The sequence below is a fragment of the Stegodyphus dumicola genome, chromosome 3 (assembly GCF_044657685.1).
Source record: "Stegodyphus dumicola isolate Sdum_Otavi_A_Nest chromosome 3, ASM4465768v1".
In the NCBI taxonomy this organism is placed as follows: domain Eukaryota; kingdom Metazoa; phylum Arthropoda; class Arachnida; order Araneae; family Eresidae; genus Stegodyphus; species Stegodyphus dumicola.
Genome location: NC_140770.1, coordinates 95,167,574 through 95,185,743, shown reverse-complemented (window position 1 = coordinate 95,185,743; position 18,170 = coordinate 95,167,574). Strand labels below are relative to the sequence as shown.

Below are 18,170 nucleotides of genomic sequence, written 5' to 3'. Positions count from 1 at the left end.
AAATTGTTATACGTAATTAATATACATTAAAAACAGTTACTTCAATTCACTTCTTTGTTTTGATACAGTCGAAAGAAAATGTCTATCCCCTTAGCTCTTCAGTTCACATCACATCCCATTTCCCTCCTTCCACTGCATTTATACTGCCAATGTAGAGCCAAGAAATAGAAATAAACGCAAAAATAGTTCTTAGGAAACTGACTTATGAGTTTATAAGTCAAGAACGAAAAGATGAGATCAGAAAGCATTAAACCAAACAGTTAACCTTTTTTGCCAAAATAAATAATAATGGTTCCTTAGAATTATATCATGAGTTAATAATTAAAAGTGGTTGTGTTGTATTTTAGGACCGTCAGTTCGTGGAGTTGGAGGTTCCTTACAACGGCCAGCCGAACCGACCTTCCTCGACGCCCCCTCTCTCGCCCACCCCTACCCTTTCCTTTCACGACAGAAACATCTTCCGCTCGTGCTGTGGACGGAGATGTGGAAGAAAGAAGTATCAGGTGAGTGCCTAGACCTCTTTTTAATCCCATATTTAGTACGGGTCTCCACTAACCTGTTTTTTTGCTAATCATCCCGCTAACAGTTGGAATAAATATTTGTATTGACGACGTTCTTAGTCCAGAAGAAATAGTAGCTTTATCTTTAGTTTGCAATAAATTTGATATTCTTATGCTTGTCACGTGTAAAACTAATTAATTGTAAATCTATAACCGAATTAAGACAACATCAGAGTCTAACAGACACAGGCTTGAATTATAAAACTTAAGAAAAAGAAACCTCTGGCAATAGTTACTCTCTTATAATCTAAAATAATGATTCAATGATGGTCTTAAAGATAATATATGAAATGATATGCGTATGCAATATACGTGATTTCCCATACAGTAGCAGTGTATTCTCTTCCATATCGTGGGTGTGGTAAATTCTTTATTAAATATTAGGTGCTTGCAGAATTTCGTCGATTTTAAAGCATATTTATTTATTTAATGGTATAAAAACAAATATACTTATTTTGCAAGTTCGCTAATGCAAGAATTAAGTTTGGCAATTCATGGCTTTCAGATACTTTAAGTCTTTTTGAATGTGACTTGCTACAGATATCAACTTCATCAATTCTAAACTTTCTATGCGATTTCTTACACATATCGGGGAAGAAAATATTCAGAGGGAATATATCGTTTTCAAAACGTTTGGAGTTTCACAGATGATCGGTTTCGCTTCCGCAGCAATCTCTTTTTAACTGAAACAAAAGAGCATATATTGGTACAAACACATTTTATCGGCTTCCTCTGCCTCTGATAAAGTGAGTTTATACTATCTTAGATAAATTGTAAGCTCATGAGCAAATTTTTAAGTTTTCAATATGCCAGAAAAGAAAACCACAAACCTTTCAACTCGCAGTAACTTATTTGCAACCTAACAAACTTCTGTAAGCATTTAATATCACGCCATAAAGGACAAACTAATCATGATTGCTTTGAAAATGTGCTGTTACGGCTTTAAAACTGAACATTGTAATGATAACTGTATGGCTTGTTGCATCATATTACAATTTTATGCATGACGTTTCAATAGTAAAAAGAGCTGTACAGTTGTAAAACTATTCTTTTCGAGTTTTTCTTTGTGTTGCTAACATACATGTATATACTATACATACACATACCAGACGTATAGGTACTTCATGCAACCTTCTCCATGGCAAGACTTACATGAATATTCACTTAACCGTAGTTTGGTGTTTCTGGACATACATGGGGGCGCGTTTTCGTATTAGTAGAGGACAAACCCATCAGAATGAAAGCCGCGTTTTAACAGGTTTAACTAATAAAAGATGAAGCTTCCAGAGAGTTCACCTGCCAGAGACATTTATAGATGTACCCGAGATCTTATTGAAGCCAGTTAAATAAGTTTCATACCATTATGCAGCCAGATCAACACATACAGTCTTCGCTGGCACATGAAATCTATGGATTCAATGGATTTTCTCGAAACACAGATATACAGTATAGTCCCTTTACACTTCCGTCTGCCCGAAACAATTAGATACACATCACTGCTATGAATTCATCAAAAGTACTATGGTTGCACTTTGCTTCTAAGGCCCATATAAAGAAAGAAACGCTTTACAATCTTAACGCTGATATTAACTGAAGCATCAACTTAGAATTTTAATGTTACCTCCTAAGTCAACGTGGTAAAAAAATTCTTATCAGCTGATGCTAATTATTTTCATTCGGAGTCATTTCATAGCTTGGCTAAAAAAATTGTAAGTTCGAACCTTTGGTGAAATTCTTTCAATCGTTGTAAAAAAATAATTATGCAGGGTTTCATTTATTTTTACTAATAGTTATTTTAATTTGTTAGCCTTTTCTGTCTTCTCTTGTTACCCTTTTCCTAGCCCAGGATGCAAATTAACTAGGTTGAAGAGTGAACGAGTGTATTTAAATTGAAGTAGCGAAACGTTTGATCAGAGTTTGGTTTCTCTATTGTGAGCACACGTTGCTATTTCTTCCAGCTGTTAATCTTGAATATCAGCTTCGCATTCTTGCCGCTGAATTATTATTCTGCCACTGTAGTTCTGAGTCAACCTATTAGATTAAATTAAATTGTGTAGTATTGTATTACTCTTACCCTTAAATTTAGTATTACCTGTCTTTTCTCACAGCAAATGGTCTGTGTCACTGTAAAATATTGTGTTCAATAAAAGGATCTTTTGCACCCTTCCCATGCTGTGTTCAACTTCAAGCAAGAATTTTCAAGGATTAAAGCTCCGGTAGATGTAGTTACATTTTATGATAGCGAAGAAAACTCATGATGGAGTTAGAGGAAATTGGGTAGAAATTTGGTCAAGTATTTTATCATTAAATTTATTAATTATGTTTTTATAAAAATAAAACAAAAATTTATTTCTTACAAATATAGAAACATAATAAACGAATATACATACAAAAATAAATAAAATTTAGGTTAGTATGTTTATATTTCAGATCATTCAGTCTTTTCTGTATTTCCAATTTTCTGAAGAAGGTATCTAATGTAATTTGCGTTTTCCTTTTGCGCTCTGTAAGAAGTTGTTGGTAAGTGGATAAGGCATCCATAACACCTCGTCTTGTCTTTGAACTCCTCCCAAAATGTGGATCATTTTCAATAAATTGGTACATAATTTCTGTTATAGTGGTCAAACTGGTTTTCAGAAACGCTGTTAAAAGTTCTTTTTGCTTTTCTTCAGAATCACTACTTTCAATATTTTTGTGGGGCCCACCAGCGGCCGAGCGGTAAAGACGCTGAACACTGATAGTTCGGTCCGAGGTTCCAATTCCGCGAACGAGCCGGCTACATGGGAATTTTCGTGGTTTTCCTCGTGTGTAACGTTTATACGAGCCGGTTTCCCTTAGAAAGTCCTCCACGAAGGCGTCCCTCCCTTTAGGCAGATAGCCCTCGTGTGCTTTGCCATAACTGAATAATCCAATCCAATCCAATATTTTTGTGTTTTTCTTGGTCAGCTAATTTCTTGAGCTCATCATTAGAAATACTTGCTGCTGTTTTTTACACTATTTCTTCGACATCTTCCACATTTACCTCATATAAACCGGTTTATTTCGGTAATTCCATTATTTCTTCCACTATTTCATTTATATCGATAGAGTGCCCAGAGTTACCGCCCTTGCTTAGATCTGGCCAAATGTTCTTCCACATCCCTTTCAAACATTTTTCTCTTACCTCATTCTAAGAAAGATTTATGTTTTCTGCAGCATTCATGATATTGTAGTTTTTGCTAAATTCTCTTACTGATCGTTTCTCTGTTTTTGTCTGATCGTCTGTTTTTTCAAACATGTGTCTAAATGTTCGGCGCAGGTAATAAGCCTCAAAATTTGATATAACGCCTTGATCCATTGGTTGGATTAAGGCACTTGTGTTAGGCGGAAAGAAAACCACCTTGATTAGAATGCATGTTATTAAGTCAGATAAATTCGTTGGATGGCTTGGAGCATTATCAATTAAAAGTAGTGATCTTAATTCAAGTTTTAATTTCGCAAAAGCATTTAACATACGGGCAAAAATATTCAGTGAACCAATTCTGGAAAATTTTCATAGTTAATTCATGATTTTTTATTAGACTCTCAAATTACCGATAAAGGTTGATTTGGATATTCCTTTCATCGCTCTTGTGTTTTTTCGAATGGTTAACAAGTAGTGGTTTTAATTTTAAATCTCCTCTTGTATTACCACCCAGTAGAAGTGTTAAGCGATCTTTTGCAGCTTTAAATCCTGGTGCACGTTTTTCTTCACGGCATAGAATTTCATTTTTGGCATTCTTTTCCAAAATAGGCTTGTTTCATCAACATTAAAAACCAATTCTGCAGGATAGTTTCCTCGTTCAATTATTGTTTTTAATGTCGCTGGGAATTCAGCCGCCGCTTTCGTATCATCACTTGCTGATTGTCCTGTAATCTGTATGTTATGAAGATTATTTCGATGTTTAAATCTATTAAACCATCCTCGACTTGCAACGAAATTTTCACTTGTGTCACTTGTCTCAACTCGAATGTAATTAAAAATTCTTCTTGCTTTTTTCAGTATAATAGATTGGCTTAATGGCATATTGCGTTCAATTTCGTCGTCAATCCATACAAAAAATCGTTTTTCCATTTCCTCTATTGTATTATTTCTAGAATGGGTAATTCTAGTTGCAGAGCTTGTCGTAGTTGCATTTGCCGATGACAGTATTTTTTCTTTATTCTTAAGAATAGTCCTTATTGTTGAAGTTGCCAAATTCAATGTAGCGCCAATTTGAGATTGACGTTCACCAGTATTTAATCTTCTAATTACTTGCATTTTAGTTTCTAGTGAAATGCTTTTTCTTGTTGTTTTATTTTCCTGTTTTCTATTATCACCCATGATAAAACCTAAAAATCAAAATATTTGTCTCTTTATTAATCGCTATATTATATAAATTTATATTTACAATAACGTCCACAAATATTTGAAACGATAAAAATACGTTCGTATAACACCGCAGGAAAGAAGAAACACAGATAAACTGCTTCGGATATCGGGAAGCCTAACGCTGCATGCAATTTCGGGGAATCCCACAATTCAAATAAAAGAACATTAAACTGAACCAGCGCTAAAGGAAACAGCGTTAAGCGAGGTCTTACTGTATGTGGAAATCTAAATTTCGACTCCGCGCTCTAAATGCGCATTGATAATGCCTGCACAAATTCATCTATATAAAATTTTGTCAATTCACAAAATAACAAAAAATTTTATAATCCATCCAGCTGGACTAACCATAAGAAAAATAATCAAAACAATATAAAAATTAAAATCAAAAATCAGTATATCAAAATGCTATAACCCAATAAAAAAATAAAAGAATTCAAAATAAAACAAGGTGTCATATATTTTATAATATCTCTTCAGAGAGCTGATGCCAAGGGCAATGATAAATCGACAAATGACGAGGTAACATTTATATGTGCATTGTACGTTCTCTTATATTTTTAAATACTTGTCGTGATTCGGAGCCACTCTTAATAAGCTTTGAATAAAAGTTTTATTTTATTTAATTACTTTTATTATCATAAACAGGTCAGAAGAATGATAGTGCTATGAAAAATATTTAATATCAGGAAAAATATTACTTTCATGTGTTTATTCATCCGAAAATCAATTTAATTTAGATTTAGCACAAACACTCCCTAATATCGGAAAAACTTTTGCCTTCGTATAGTTATTCATACTAAAGGCAAGTTAACTTAGATTTTGTGTAAACGCTTTCGGAAAAATAATAGTCTTTTACCTTATATTAAAAACAAAAGCAAATAATTACTGAAGTGCTTAGAAATTCGAATTTCTTAAACGTTTTTTGCTATACAGTTAGTTCACTGAAGATATTGTAAACAAGATAGGGTCTAAAAAATAAAAAACGAAGACATGTTTATTCTTAAAATAAGCCTCCCGGCTAAAGGAAATTAAATTTTCCCCGTCAACTTATATTTATTTAACTTCTTCTGACATAAAATATATTCATTTCATTAATAATAAAAATCTGATGTAGATACCCCTTGACTTCCTTGTACGGCATATTAGACCAGACACATTTTTGCTGCATTTTATCTAAATGTATTTCTTCGAATTTCATTAGAGATATATTTCTCATTCAATCAATTCGCGGCAAGGCAAAAGTTCATAAAATGTCAAAACATCTTCATAAAAAATTGTAGAATACAGAAAAGCCTAACACCAAATACAGTTAAAAAAATTCTATAATTAAAAATTAGTGTTTCTACACCAAAACAATCACGTCGAACAACAGGCATGACAAAATTTTCAGCATACAAAACTGAAAGTTAACTTTTGGTCTCACTACGCAAAAAAACACTGCTGAAGTTAGTGCGCCAACTGACTTAAATAACTATTCCACTAAGAGTTTTAAGTGTAAGCAAACGGCGGCCTCGTTACGCTTATTGTTACTTTTAAATTGTTGATAATTCTACAACTATTGCATGCAGATTAACTAAAGATATAAAACCCTTAACCACAACATAAGAACAACATAACTCAATCACTTTTAAAGCAAAAAATGCACGATTTGCCATCATATAAGAATAAAGAAACTGAGCTCTTTTAGCCGGGTAACATAGTGGGAATATATATAGTATATTCCCAATCTGTTAGATATATATTACGTTTTATAGTATATTTATATAGTATGTTTTTATTATCATAAACAGGTCAGAAGAATGATAGTGCTATGAAAAATATTACTTTCATATATTTATTCATCTGAAAATCAATTTAATTTAGATTTAGCACAAACACTCCCGAACATCGGGAAAAATTTTGCCTTCGTATGTTTATTCATACTAAAGGCAAGTTAACTTAGATTTTGTGTAAACACTTTCGGAAAAATAATAGTCTTTTACCTTACATTAGTATAAGGTAAAAGACTATTATTTATATAGTATATTTATATACAGTTATATATAATTTACTTATATTATTATTATATAGTATATTTATATACGGTTTGGTGTGGCCGAGTGTAATAAAAAAGTGTTTTGATTTGGTTTATTGAGATTAAGGCAAAGCACACTAGGGCTATCTGCCTAAGGGCAAGGATTCCTTCGTGCAGGACTTTCTAAAAGAAACTGGCTCGTGTAAACGTTATGCATGGAGAAGACCACGAACATGCCAAAGATAGCCAGTCGTTCGCCTTTAATCGGAACCCAAGTCGGAACTAGCAGTCTTCAACAACTTTATCGCTTGCCCGTTGGTCGGCTACAACAACGAAAAAGCCAGGTGCACAACCAAATGTTACAGTAGATGCATATACAAAATTTGAACGTTCTACGGCTACTAATTTTTGAGGAATGCGAAATGCTTACACACATAAGTACGCACAGACGTCACGAAAAAATCTCTTCTGAATCCCTTTTCAATCTCTTTTACTATCTATTTTAGAAAAAACGAATCCTTTATTTTGTTCGTACATACAAATGACACGCAAAAAAAAATCATGCAAATGGATTCGAGAGCAGTCAAGGTGGATATTTTAGTTGAAATATGATATCGGAAATTTTTCATATTTACAATACTTCCTTTATTTTGTATAAAGAAGTCAAAATTTTTTTTAATTCTTTCGAAAGTCCATTCGTTTTAAAATAGCGTCTATTTACGTTAAGCAAGTAGTTAACACTAATTCTTATTTTCTGAATGGTTACATGCCTGTACGTTAGCGCGAATATAGGTTTACGCCTCCTTCAAATCAAATTTTCAACTAACTGAACTATCTCATGATTCAACATACATTTCAGCTTTCAACTTTTTACTTCCTTGTACGAAGTAAAAGAAGTATTGTAATCATGAAAATTTTCGGGTGTCATATTTCAACAAAAAGATCCATTTTGATCACTATCAAATGCAACTGAGCGATGTTTCTGTGTTTCTGTGTGACATCTGTACGTAAAGACAGAATAAAGGACTCCTTTTTTTTTCCAAAACGGGTTGCAAAAAAGGATTTAAATGGATTTAGAAGATATTTTTTCGTGACGTCCGTACGTATGCATGTATGTATCTCGCCTAACTTAAAAACGAGTAACCTCATATCGTTTAGATAGCCTCAGATTTGTATATAGGGCTGCTATAACATGTAGTTGTGCGCCTCCCTTTTTGGTTGCAATCGGCCGCACAAAAAATATAGAGAGAGGCCCACCTACTCTATTACTCGCCTCGCTAAGTTTTTTATACTTATATGATGGTAAATTGCGAAATTTTTGCTTTAAAATTGATTAAATTATGTTCTTCTTACCTAAATAAAATTTGAAAGGTTTTAAATTTTAATGATCACCCAAAAGTTTTTAAAAATTCTAATAAGTTTCGGATTTTAACGGTCGCCCAAAGGTGTTTTGTTTGCTAAGGTTTTCTACTCTTTCGCAGGCTAGCAGTCTGCTCTTGCACTCATTCCTCCTAACTTTTGGGGGGGGGGGTCTTTTTAGCTTTATTTATTAAGCATCGTCTTCTTCGCACCTATGACACATACTGTCTAACCACACTAGTGAGAGCAGTTTGGCTGAGAGCCAAGATGGGTCAGTTTAATTGAAGGGGTGTGGGTGAAAAGAGTGGGTATTTTTCCCTCTCGGAGGTCGTAGCGGTTGTAACAGCTTTAATATCGTTATTAATCTCTCTCTTGCATTTGAAATAGATGAATAATAAATAATGTACATGTTAATGGCAATATTGAAACGCAGGCTCGAGAGCCGCATGCATTTTCTCGCACGAAGCATGTAATTATTTTTTTAAGTAAGTTTTTATACCTTTTCTTCTTTTGTTTGTATGTTGCCATTTTTTGAGTGTAAAATAAAAGTTATTGCTGTGTTCCATCATTGGAATTTACTTCAAACTTTTTAAGAAGTATCACAGGGTGTGGGTGAAAAGCACGGGTATTTTTTTCCACTCGGAGGTCGGGGGGTCATTTAGTTCTTTTTCTTACAATCGTTGAGCATCGCTGTTACTGACCTTCTTTTACTTTCAAATCTTCACTTTTACGATGAGTTCTAGCGTTCCTGAAAGCTCTAGAAATAAACCTTTCCGCAGCGATTTTAAGAAATTAGTGCATAACGTGATTAAAGTTTGTGATAAAGAATCACAATTAGGAACACTGACCATCCCAGTTACGCAGTCAAAAATGTAAAGGGGGGGGAAAGGTATGGCATGTTTAATTAAAACTAAAATAATTTTTATGCAACCTCTTCTCATTAAATTGCTTTATTTTATTTATAGATTATTTGATTATATTAATAAATGTAATTTATTAAAGAATATTTTAACAGATAAAAGTATTTCATTCAATGATTGAAAATATTAAAAATTAACTAAGATGTATTATCTAAATTATTATTAATTTAATTGTTATCTATTAAATATTATTATTAAATTAATATTATTTATTAAAATATTTATAAACTGATGATGAATTGTATTAAGACAAACAGTTTACTATAACAGTTCTTGTTTTTCGGTGCTACTTTGGTAGACGGTTGCACGGACTTTGGCGATTTTTTTTAGGCGAGCTATACGACTTGTAGTAAACCCATTGCTGGACAAGTTATTTATGGTAACCGATACTTTGTTCTCATTTTATTTGTAAAATAATGCGTTTTTTATGCATAAATTCCGTGTTTTAAATATTATTTATGGCTTCTAAATATTAAAAATCAATTTAATTTCTCGTTTTAATTTGAAGTAAAAATTTTATTGTTTATGATATTTTATATAATTTTATGTTGTGGATGAAGTAATCAATGACGTCACCTTGCTTTAAAAGTAATTGGTTTTAAAATCTATAAATTTAATCTAATGTTTTAAACATTATTTATGGCTGTTAAATATTAAAATGCAATTTAATTTTGCATTTTTAAATGATTTTATTATGTATGATTATTTAAATAATTTTAATTCTATGCGTGATGTAATCAGCTCCCTGATTGGGTACTGAATATTTGTGCATTACCGTGCCATTTTAAAATTTTATTATTCATCTCTTTGAATTCCTTAGATATCATAGGGAACAGATATGTCCCTTTAAAGATTAATGTTGTTATTGGTAAGTACCAAGAATTATTGGTATCGGAATAAAAAAGTTGTCCTTTCAGACCTTGTTTTGGCCAACCTAGCATTCCTATTTAAAGATTTATTTATAAATTGCTACAAGGGTCAAAGGAAATTTATTTTAAATTTTCGGAGGAATCCTCGCTAATTGCGTCTTCAATGAAGTGCGAGAAATGTGAATCACAGACGAAGATCGTTAAAAGAACCGATTCTGTGGACGACCGTATATGGTATTGTGGTCAAGATGGAAGAAATGACCGCTGTAACGGTAAAAAAAAATTATTAGACATTCCTCCTTTTTTACCGGCAGTAAACTTCTAATTGTTATTCGTTCTGTTATTTCAGTTGTGTTTAAAGTTATGGTGTGTGTGAATAAAAGTTATGTTTAAAGAAACATATAAAATATGTAAAATATATAAAAGAGGTAAAATATTATTACAAATTGTATTTATGATAAATTACTGTCTAACTATTCTTCACTGTCAAAGCTTCCTGATCTCAATAAGACTGTTAAGCATAATACTATGCATTTCATTGAAACCATTAGTCCTCCTGTTTCATGTAAGCCAAGGAGATTAGCTCCAGATAGATTAAAAATTGCTAAGCACGAAATTCAGAAAATGATCAATTTAGGTCACATGCGACCCTCCAAAAGTAATTACTCCTCTCCTCTTCACATGGTGTCAAAAAAGTGCACAAACGAATTGAGACCTGTGGGAAATTTTCGGAGGTTAAACGCTCAGACATTGAAAGATAAGTATCCTATTCCCAATATTTGCGATTTTGCAGCGGAGTTACATGGAACAAAGGTATTTTCACGATTACATTTGGTTAAAGCATATCACCAAATTCCAATTAATCCCTCTGATATCCATAAAACGGCTTTTGCCACTCCTTTTGGACTCTTTGAGAGCGCAAGAATGCAATTTGGGTTATGGAATGCAGCTGCAACCTTTCAACGCTTTATTGTTGAAGTAAATCGCGAGCTGTCAGGAGTATTTGCTTTTGTTGACTATATATTGATAGCGTCAAAAGACGAAAATGAGCATATGATACACTTAAAAGCTCTTTTTGGAAGATTAAGTAATTATGGGTTAAGACTTAATGTATCTAAATGCAGTTTTGGTTTAACTTCTTTGGAATTTTTGGGTTTTCATGTATCTGAACAGGGTTTAAAACCTTTACCCGAGAGGGTAGAAGCTATTGAAAAATTTCCTAAACCAAACACATTAACTCGGTTAAGGAAATTTCTTGGCATATTTAATTTTTACAGACGTTTTGTCCCAAGCGCTTCACATGTTTTAGTTCCCTTAAATAGGTTACTGGAAGGCCGCATTAATGAAAGGAAACCTTCACAACCAAGCAAAGCAAAAGAATATTCTTTCGAATGGCGACGACTAAGTCGAGAAAGCATTCGAAAATGCAAAAAAGGCAATTGCCGAGGCAACCCTTCTCAAACACCCAATTCCTGGTGCAACTTTGAAACTTTGTACTGATGCATCGGACGTTGCGGTTGGTAGCTCATTAATGCAACTGCATAATTCCGTTTGGAACCTATTGCGTTTCTATCCGTTAAACTCGGCAAAAGTCAAAGGAAATGGTCAATTTATTATCGAGAACTATTGGCAATTTATTTGTCTATTAGGAAGTTTCGGCATATGCTTGAAGGCAGGGTCTTTACAATCTACATTAACCAAAAGCCCTTAATATATGCTTTTAAGCAGAAGCCCGAAAAGTGTTCTCCACGACAACTTTCTTATCTTGATTTTATTGGCCAATTTTCCACTGACATACGATACATCAAAGGTATCTTATCTAGGGTAAAAATAGATACAGTATCTGATAATCAACACATTGATTATAAAAAGTTATCAGAAGCACAAATTCAGGCTCTGAAATTCAAAATTCCTTATCTCAATCTTCACCAGTTTTTAAACTTGAGAAATATTACTTTCCTTTAGAAGATGTTACTCTTTACTGTAATATGGACACAGGTATATCTCGACCGTTCATACCTGAATCTTTTCGCTCTAAAATATTTCAGAAGATTCACTGTCTTTCTCATGCTGGTATTTCAACTTCAACAAAATTAATTACTAAGCGCTATTTTTGGCCTAATATGAAGAAATTTATTAAAACTGCAGTTCAATCATGTCTACAGTGCCAACGTTCTAAAATTCATAGGCAAACGAAATCACCGTTGGGTACCTTTTCCTTGTCTGATGCAAGATTTGCACATATCCATATTGATTTCATAGGTCCTCTTCCACCGTCTGAAGGTAACCGTTATTGCATGACAATTATTAACAGGTTTACCAGATGGTCAGGAGTCATACCTACTGTCGATATGTCAGCTCAGACGACTTGCAAAGTGTTAGTGCATAACTGGATAGCAAGATTTGGCTGCCGGTATTAATAACAACTGATCAAGGCCGAAATTTTGAATCTCACTTATTTAAGGATTTAATGAAAACTTTGGGCACACATCGCATTAGAACTACTGCTTATCATCCTCAGTCCAATGGACTGATTGAGAGATTTCATAGGCAACTTAAAAGTTCAATAATGGCTCATAACAACCCAAAATGGACTGAAATTCTGCCTGTTGTTCTGTTGGGTATTAGATCTGCCATTAGGAAAGATATAAATGCTACTTGCGCTGAACTTATCTACGGTACTACACTTAGATTACTGTCAGGTATGCTGAATGCTACAAATATTGTATCGCCTACTGAATCTTATGTGTCACAACTTCGATCAGTCATGTATTTAGTTAGATCTATTCCAACCTCTAGGCGTATTCAATCACCAATTTATGTATATCCAGCACTTCAAACCTGTTCTCGTGTATTTCTGCGTATCGATTCTGTTAAACCACCTCTAACTCCAACTTACACTGATCCTCATACCGTGCTTAAACGAATTAATAAAAATTTTATTATTGAGGTAAATAACAAAAAGATTACAGTTACAATCGATCGTGTAAAACCAGTATATATATTGTCAGAATGTATAAATTCACCTTTAATTCCTCAGTTTCCACATGAAGTCTGTGAAGACTCAAAAATTGTTCCAAAACAAGTAGTTACCCGAAGTGGACGTCGTGTTCATTTTCCAAAAAAACTAATTACTGTAATATGATTAAAGTTTTCTCTTGTGGTTTGCTGCAAATGTTACAGTGTATAGATATTTGATTAATTTTTTTTTTGCATATGTATTGAGAGTTATATAAAATGCTTATTAACTTTTCCTTATTTCTGTTTAACTAAGTTATGCATTGTATGGGTATATATTCCAATCAGAATTGTAAATGTATTATTACTATTTATATATTTGTATTTCTTTTTGTACGTACAGTTTTAAAGTATAACTGTTATTTGAATGTGCATATCTTAAATTGGAAATTTACAGCCAACCCCTTTTGTGTCGTGACTGTGTCACTGGGGGGATACTCTGTGGCAATCTAATGTTTGACTGCGTGCGCAGCCAATCCACGTCATGTGGTGTATGTAAAAACTGCTAGCGCGGCAAGTGAACTGCTAGTGAACTAGCTCACTTCGCCCTTAGCTGCAGCATAAGATGTTTGAATTTTAGTTTAGTGGTTTTGTTATTCGTTCTGTTATTTCAGTTGCGTTTAAAGTTATGGTGTGCGTGAATAAAAGTTATGTTTAAAGAAACGGAGTCATGTCAATTCAAAGATATACAACAAGCACATAACCACCACGCCACCATACTTTCATTTTTGCTCTAGTGTACGAAGCGTTCTTATTTACTTATTTCAAAGTATTTGAACATAAGTAATATTTTAATTCTTTTAAACGTTATACGATGGTTTTTAATTCAATATTCAGTTTAAGTAATATTTTAATCCAATTAAACGTTAGCGCAATGCTTTTATAGCAGTGTTTTTATTCTATTTCATTGCTATATGAAAGCAATAACTTAACCTTACAAAACAACGTTTTCAACAAAGAAAATTAATCTATTATTTTTAACGATATTTATTTTTTTTAAAGTTTCGAATACTTTACTAGGGGTAAAATACGTAATAACAGCGTTTTCAAAGATGGCTGACAATTGTAAAACACCGCCAACAATTGCGCCAAAGTAAATAAGTGCAACCGTCTACCAAAGTAGCACCGGTTTTTCTTTGAAATGTCATGATCTTATGTTTCTATGCATTTTAATATAATTCTATAATTTTAAAATTTCACGGTACATCAGCTTAAAATATATAAAGCGCAGTCAAAAATTTTCTGTTGCGCAGCACTCGAAAGATAGAGAGTGAAATAGAAGAACCATTCAAATCTAACTGGGCTATTGCACTCACCCCTGCATTACTGATAGATATGCCCACTTCCGCCCCAAACCGGATGTTTACATAAATTTGGAATACGTGGTCGGACACAGTTCAACAGCAAAATCACAAAACTTTTAAAATCCACATAGCAGCAGATGTTTAGAATTCCTGATGTAATGAGAAGTGGTGGGATACTTTTTTTTTTCAGTCTTTTCTGAGTTCATCTCATCAATATTCAGTTTTTTTAGTAAGATGGCTCATAAAAATTTCTTTTGACTTTTTATTATTAACTAGCGGAAGTACCCGATGCCAGTTAAGTTAGATTGAGAGTAATGCATCTAACAACAGAGAGAAACCGCTGTAATCCTTCTTTATTGATGCAAAAAATACGATTCAGAGCCATACATTTTCAGTCTGGTGCCATATGGAGCCCACATAAAAAATAAGTTAATTCTTTCTTATTATATCAGCAACAATGGCATGCAGTTTTTAACGATTTTCGTATTTCTAATGAAATATTCGTATAAGCTCAAGTTCCATCCAATATTTCACCTATGTTGAATTTTAGTCTATTAAATGTGCCAAAACATTTATCATAATTGATCAGAAATCAATAAGGCGAACAATCAAACACAAAAACAGACATTCTTCTTTACATGTATAGATTTTGTAAAACTTACAAATTTTTTGATTAACAAACTCTACGATTTGAAAGTGAGCAGTAGCAACACTTTTCGAAATAAAGCATTTTTATCTCCAGTTCGAGAGACTGTTGCCACTCGGAAAAATGAGTGTGAAAATTAGCGCTTTCAGAGTTTTTAATTAATATTTCGGCCGATTAATGTCGTACGAAGATGGGAATAGTCGAAATGCCTTCCCACGAATTTTTGGAATCGGGAATAATGTATTTAATGTTTGGCAATGCTATTTTTATTTTTGTAGAACTTAAATTTTTTTTATTAACAAACTCTAGGATTTGAAAGCGAGCAGTGGCAACAACTTTCGAAATAAAGCAGAATTTCATCTCCAGCTTGCAAGACTGTTGCCACTCGGAAAAATGAGGTCGAAAATTATCGTTTTTCCGAGTTTTTAATTAATATCTCTGATTTTAGCTATTTTGTTTTTAGCAAAAATGTGTACGTAGACCTTTTCCAGGACCCAGAAATTAATCGTAGAAAGTTTGGAGACGATAACTATAGTAGTACTGAGTGAACAAACACACACACAGACTTTCCTCTTTTTATCACGTTATAGATATCACATTCTTCGCATTTATAACAACATAAAATTCAGCTTAACAGAAAAATCATAAAATATTTTAAACGTTATATTCGCTATGATATTTTTTTAAACTAGCGGCTTGTGAACAAACCAAATGCAAGAAACAAAAAAACCAGAAACACACTGACCAACAACATAGATACTCTAAAAAAATTTCCTTTTGAGCAGACCGAGTTCAGAAAACAAAACATGCAATCCAATACATAAAAAATACTAACAAGCTTAAAAATGTTTAAAAATCAAATACTATTTTTCATTCAAGCAGATCAAGTCCAAAAATCAAAACATGTAAACAGAAGCAATCCAACATAGGAAAAAATGATAACAAATAAAATTTGATCCAAGAATCATAAAACCACTATAACAAGATAAAAAGAAGAGTTGATTCTTAAAATCTGTACCATTAGAGCAATACTGGTTTTTGAAATTAATTAATTTGCCATTAATAATGGCAATGAAATTGAAAAGCAAAATATTTATCCTAAATGCCTTGAACTTATTGAAATTAACAAAGAAAACACCGAACAGAGTACCTTCATCTACAAATTTACAAACCCAACAACATTACTTCAGTTGGTAAAAGAAGATTTTTCAATTTCAAAGCAATTAAAACTAATTACTGGAAATTAAGTATTTCCAGAAAAATTATTGCTAACTGTTATTAATCAAAATTATTTGTAATAATAGCAATAATTTTTCAAAAGAGCTTAGTTTATTAATTAAATAGCTAAAAAATAACAAAATTCCAAATAATTTCATTAAAAAAAATCTAGTTGAAATACAATTGTCAATTCAAAAATTACTTTTGCCACCACAAAGCAGTTTTTTCGTGATAGGCTTCACCTAAACCATTATGGCGGTACAATCTGGATGTTCTTAATATTCAGGCACTCTTGTCTAAATTCTTACATTAGTTTTAATTTAGATAACACTGTCTAATAATTAACTCTCTTGTATTAATAAAAATGGGCTTGTTTTAACTTCCAGGTCTTAAGAACTCTTAAAATGAGGTCTATATTATGTAACATTTGAACATTTATTTCGTTTCCTACCTTTTTCTCTTGTACCTGTAATTGTAATGTTTCTGATAAATTTCTGGTTTGCATTCTCTAAGATTACACACAGCTTTCCTCACGGTTATTATACGTAATATTCGTTATTTCTTCATTACAGTTTTAATACCATAAGCTTCTTTTAATTACTAGAATTACGTTTCTAACTTCTCCGAACTAACTTTTCTTCTCTTTTCCTTTTTCATTCTTTTTTGGCTTTTATCCGCCTTCCATGAGTTATCAATACGCTTCTGGTTTTTTGTATACGATTTGTTCAGAACTGAATATGGGATAGATTTTAAGCATAATAATATAATTTAGTTTTTATTATTACCATCACTTGTTGTTGCTTTCAGTGCGCACTAGGATTAAGTCTTGAACTTTTACATTGTAATTATTCATATATACCGGGTGTATCAGTACAGCGCTGACAAACTTTCAGGTGAGATAGGGTACACCTAGACGATGGGAAATCAGATAAGAAGGCATGGTCAAAAACGTTTTCCAGGCGCGTTAGTTACGACAAAAAAAGCGAAAAAGTAAGGACACAAACAGTGAGGCAAAGCAGAAACCTACGAATAAGAGCAAAAACAAACAACGATCGTCATTAAAGAAGGTGTTCGAAATTACGACCCCGGATCGTGATCAGGCTTCACTTCTCCGCATGGAAGATGTGCATCATGAATGGAAGATGCATGACACGCGGTTCCTACATCAGAATCTGGGTCGTAATTTTGAACACATTCTTTGATGATGATCGTTGTCTCTTTATGTTGTTTTTTTCTTTGTTTTTGCTGTACTCCAAATAATAAACATGTTTATCATCCTGTTGGTGTCCTTTCTTTTTTGACTTTTGTGTAGTCACTACCTCGCCAGGAAAACGTTTCCGGCCATGCATTCCTGTGTGATTTCCCATCATCTAGGTGTACTGTCTCTCTCTCCTGAAAGTATGTCAACGCTGTACTGATACACCGTATATATTGTAAACTTGAAATAACGTTGTGGAGACATTAGGTATTTTTTGGAAGCAAGCAAAATGAAAAATAAGCAATCGCCTTCCGGGAACCGAACCACGGACTTCCAGAATACCGGCCCAGCGTGTACAACCACTACACCACAAAGGCACGTTAGGAAAGTGGGAGAAATACCTTATATACTTTCCTTTTAAAAGGGCGACTGGGGTTTTCAAGGGGACCAATCTCCAAATCCTGGGTGTGGAGAATCCTCATCCAACACCCTTTTAGTTTGGGCGCCACTTGTAGAGTCATTAGGTTAATTGAAAGCAAGAGGGATTGAAAAATTAGCAACCGCCTTCGCCGGGAATCAAACCACGGACCTCTGGAACACCGGCCCAGCGTGCAGAACCACTACACCACGAAGGCACGCTAGGAAAGTGGAAGAAATATCTTATAAAGGAATAC

At 33.2% G+C, this 18,170-nt stretch overlaps 1 protein-coding gene across 3 annotated transcripts in view; it reads left to right on the top strand.

The window, feature by feature from the left end:
• The window catches only part of LOC118184605 (potassium voltage-gated channel protein Shal-like), a 558,555-nt gene that overhangs the window by 471,114 nt on the left and 69,271 nt on the right, over nt 1-18,170 (top strand). For 2 of the 3 annotated variants that reach the window (XM_085813098.1, XM_085813099.1), the window contains exon 4: nt 348-503. The exons of the other annotated variant lie outside the window; for it this stretch is intronic. In XM_085813098.1, the coding sequence (XP_085669224.1) occupies nt 348-503 (156 nt within the window). The remainder of the gene's footprint in view (nt 1-347; nt 504-18,170) is intronic. 3 annotated transcript variants of the gene reach the window in all.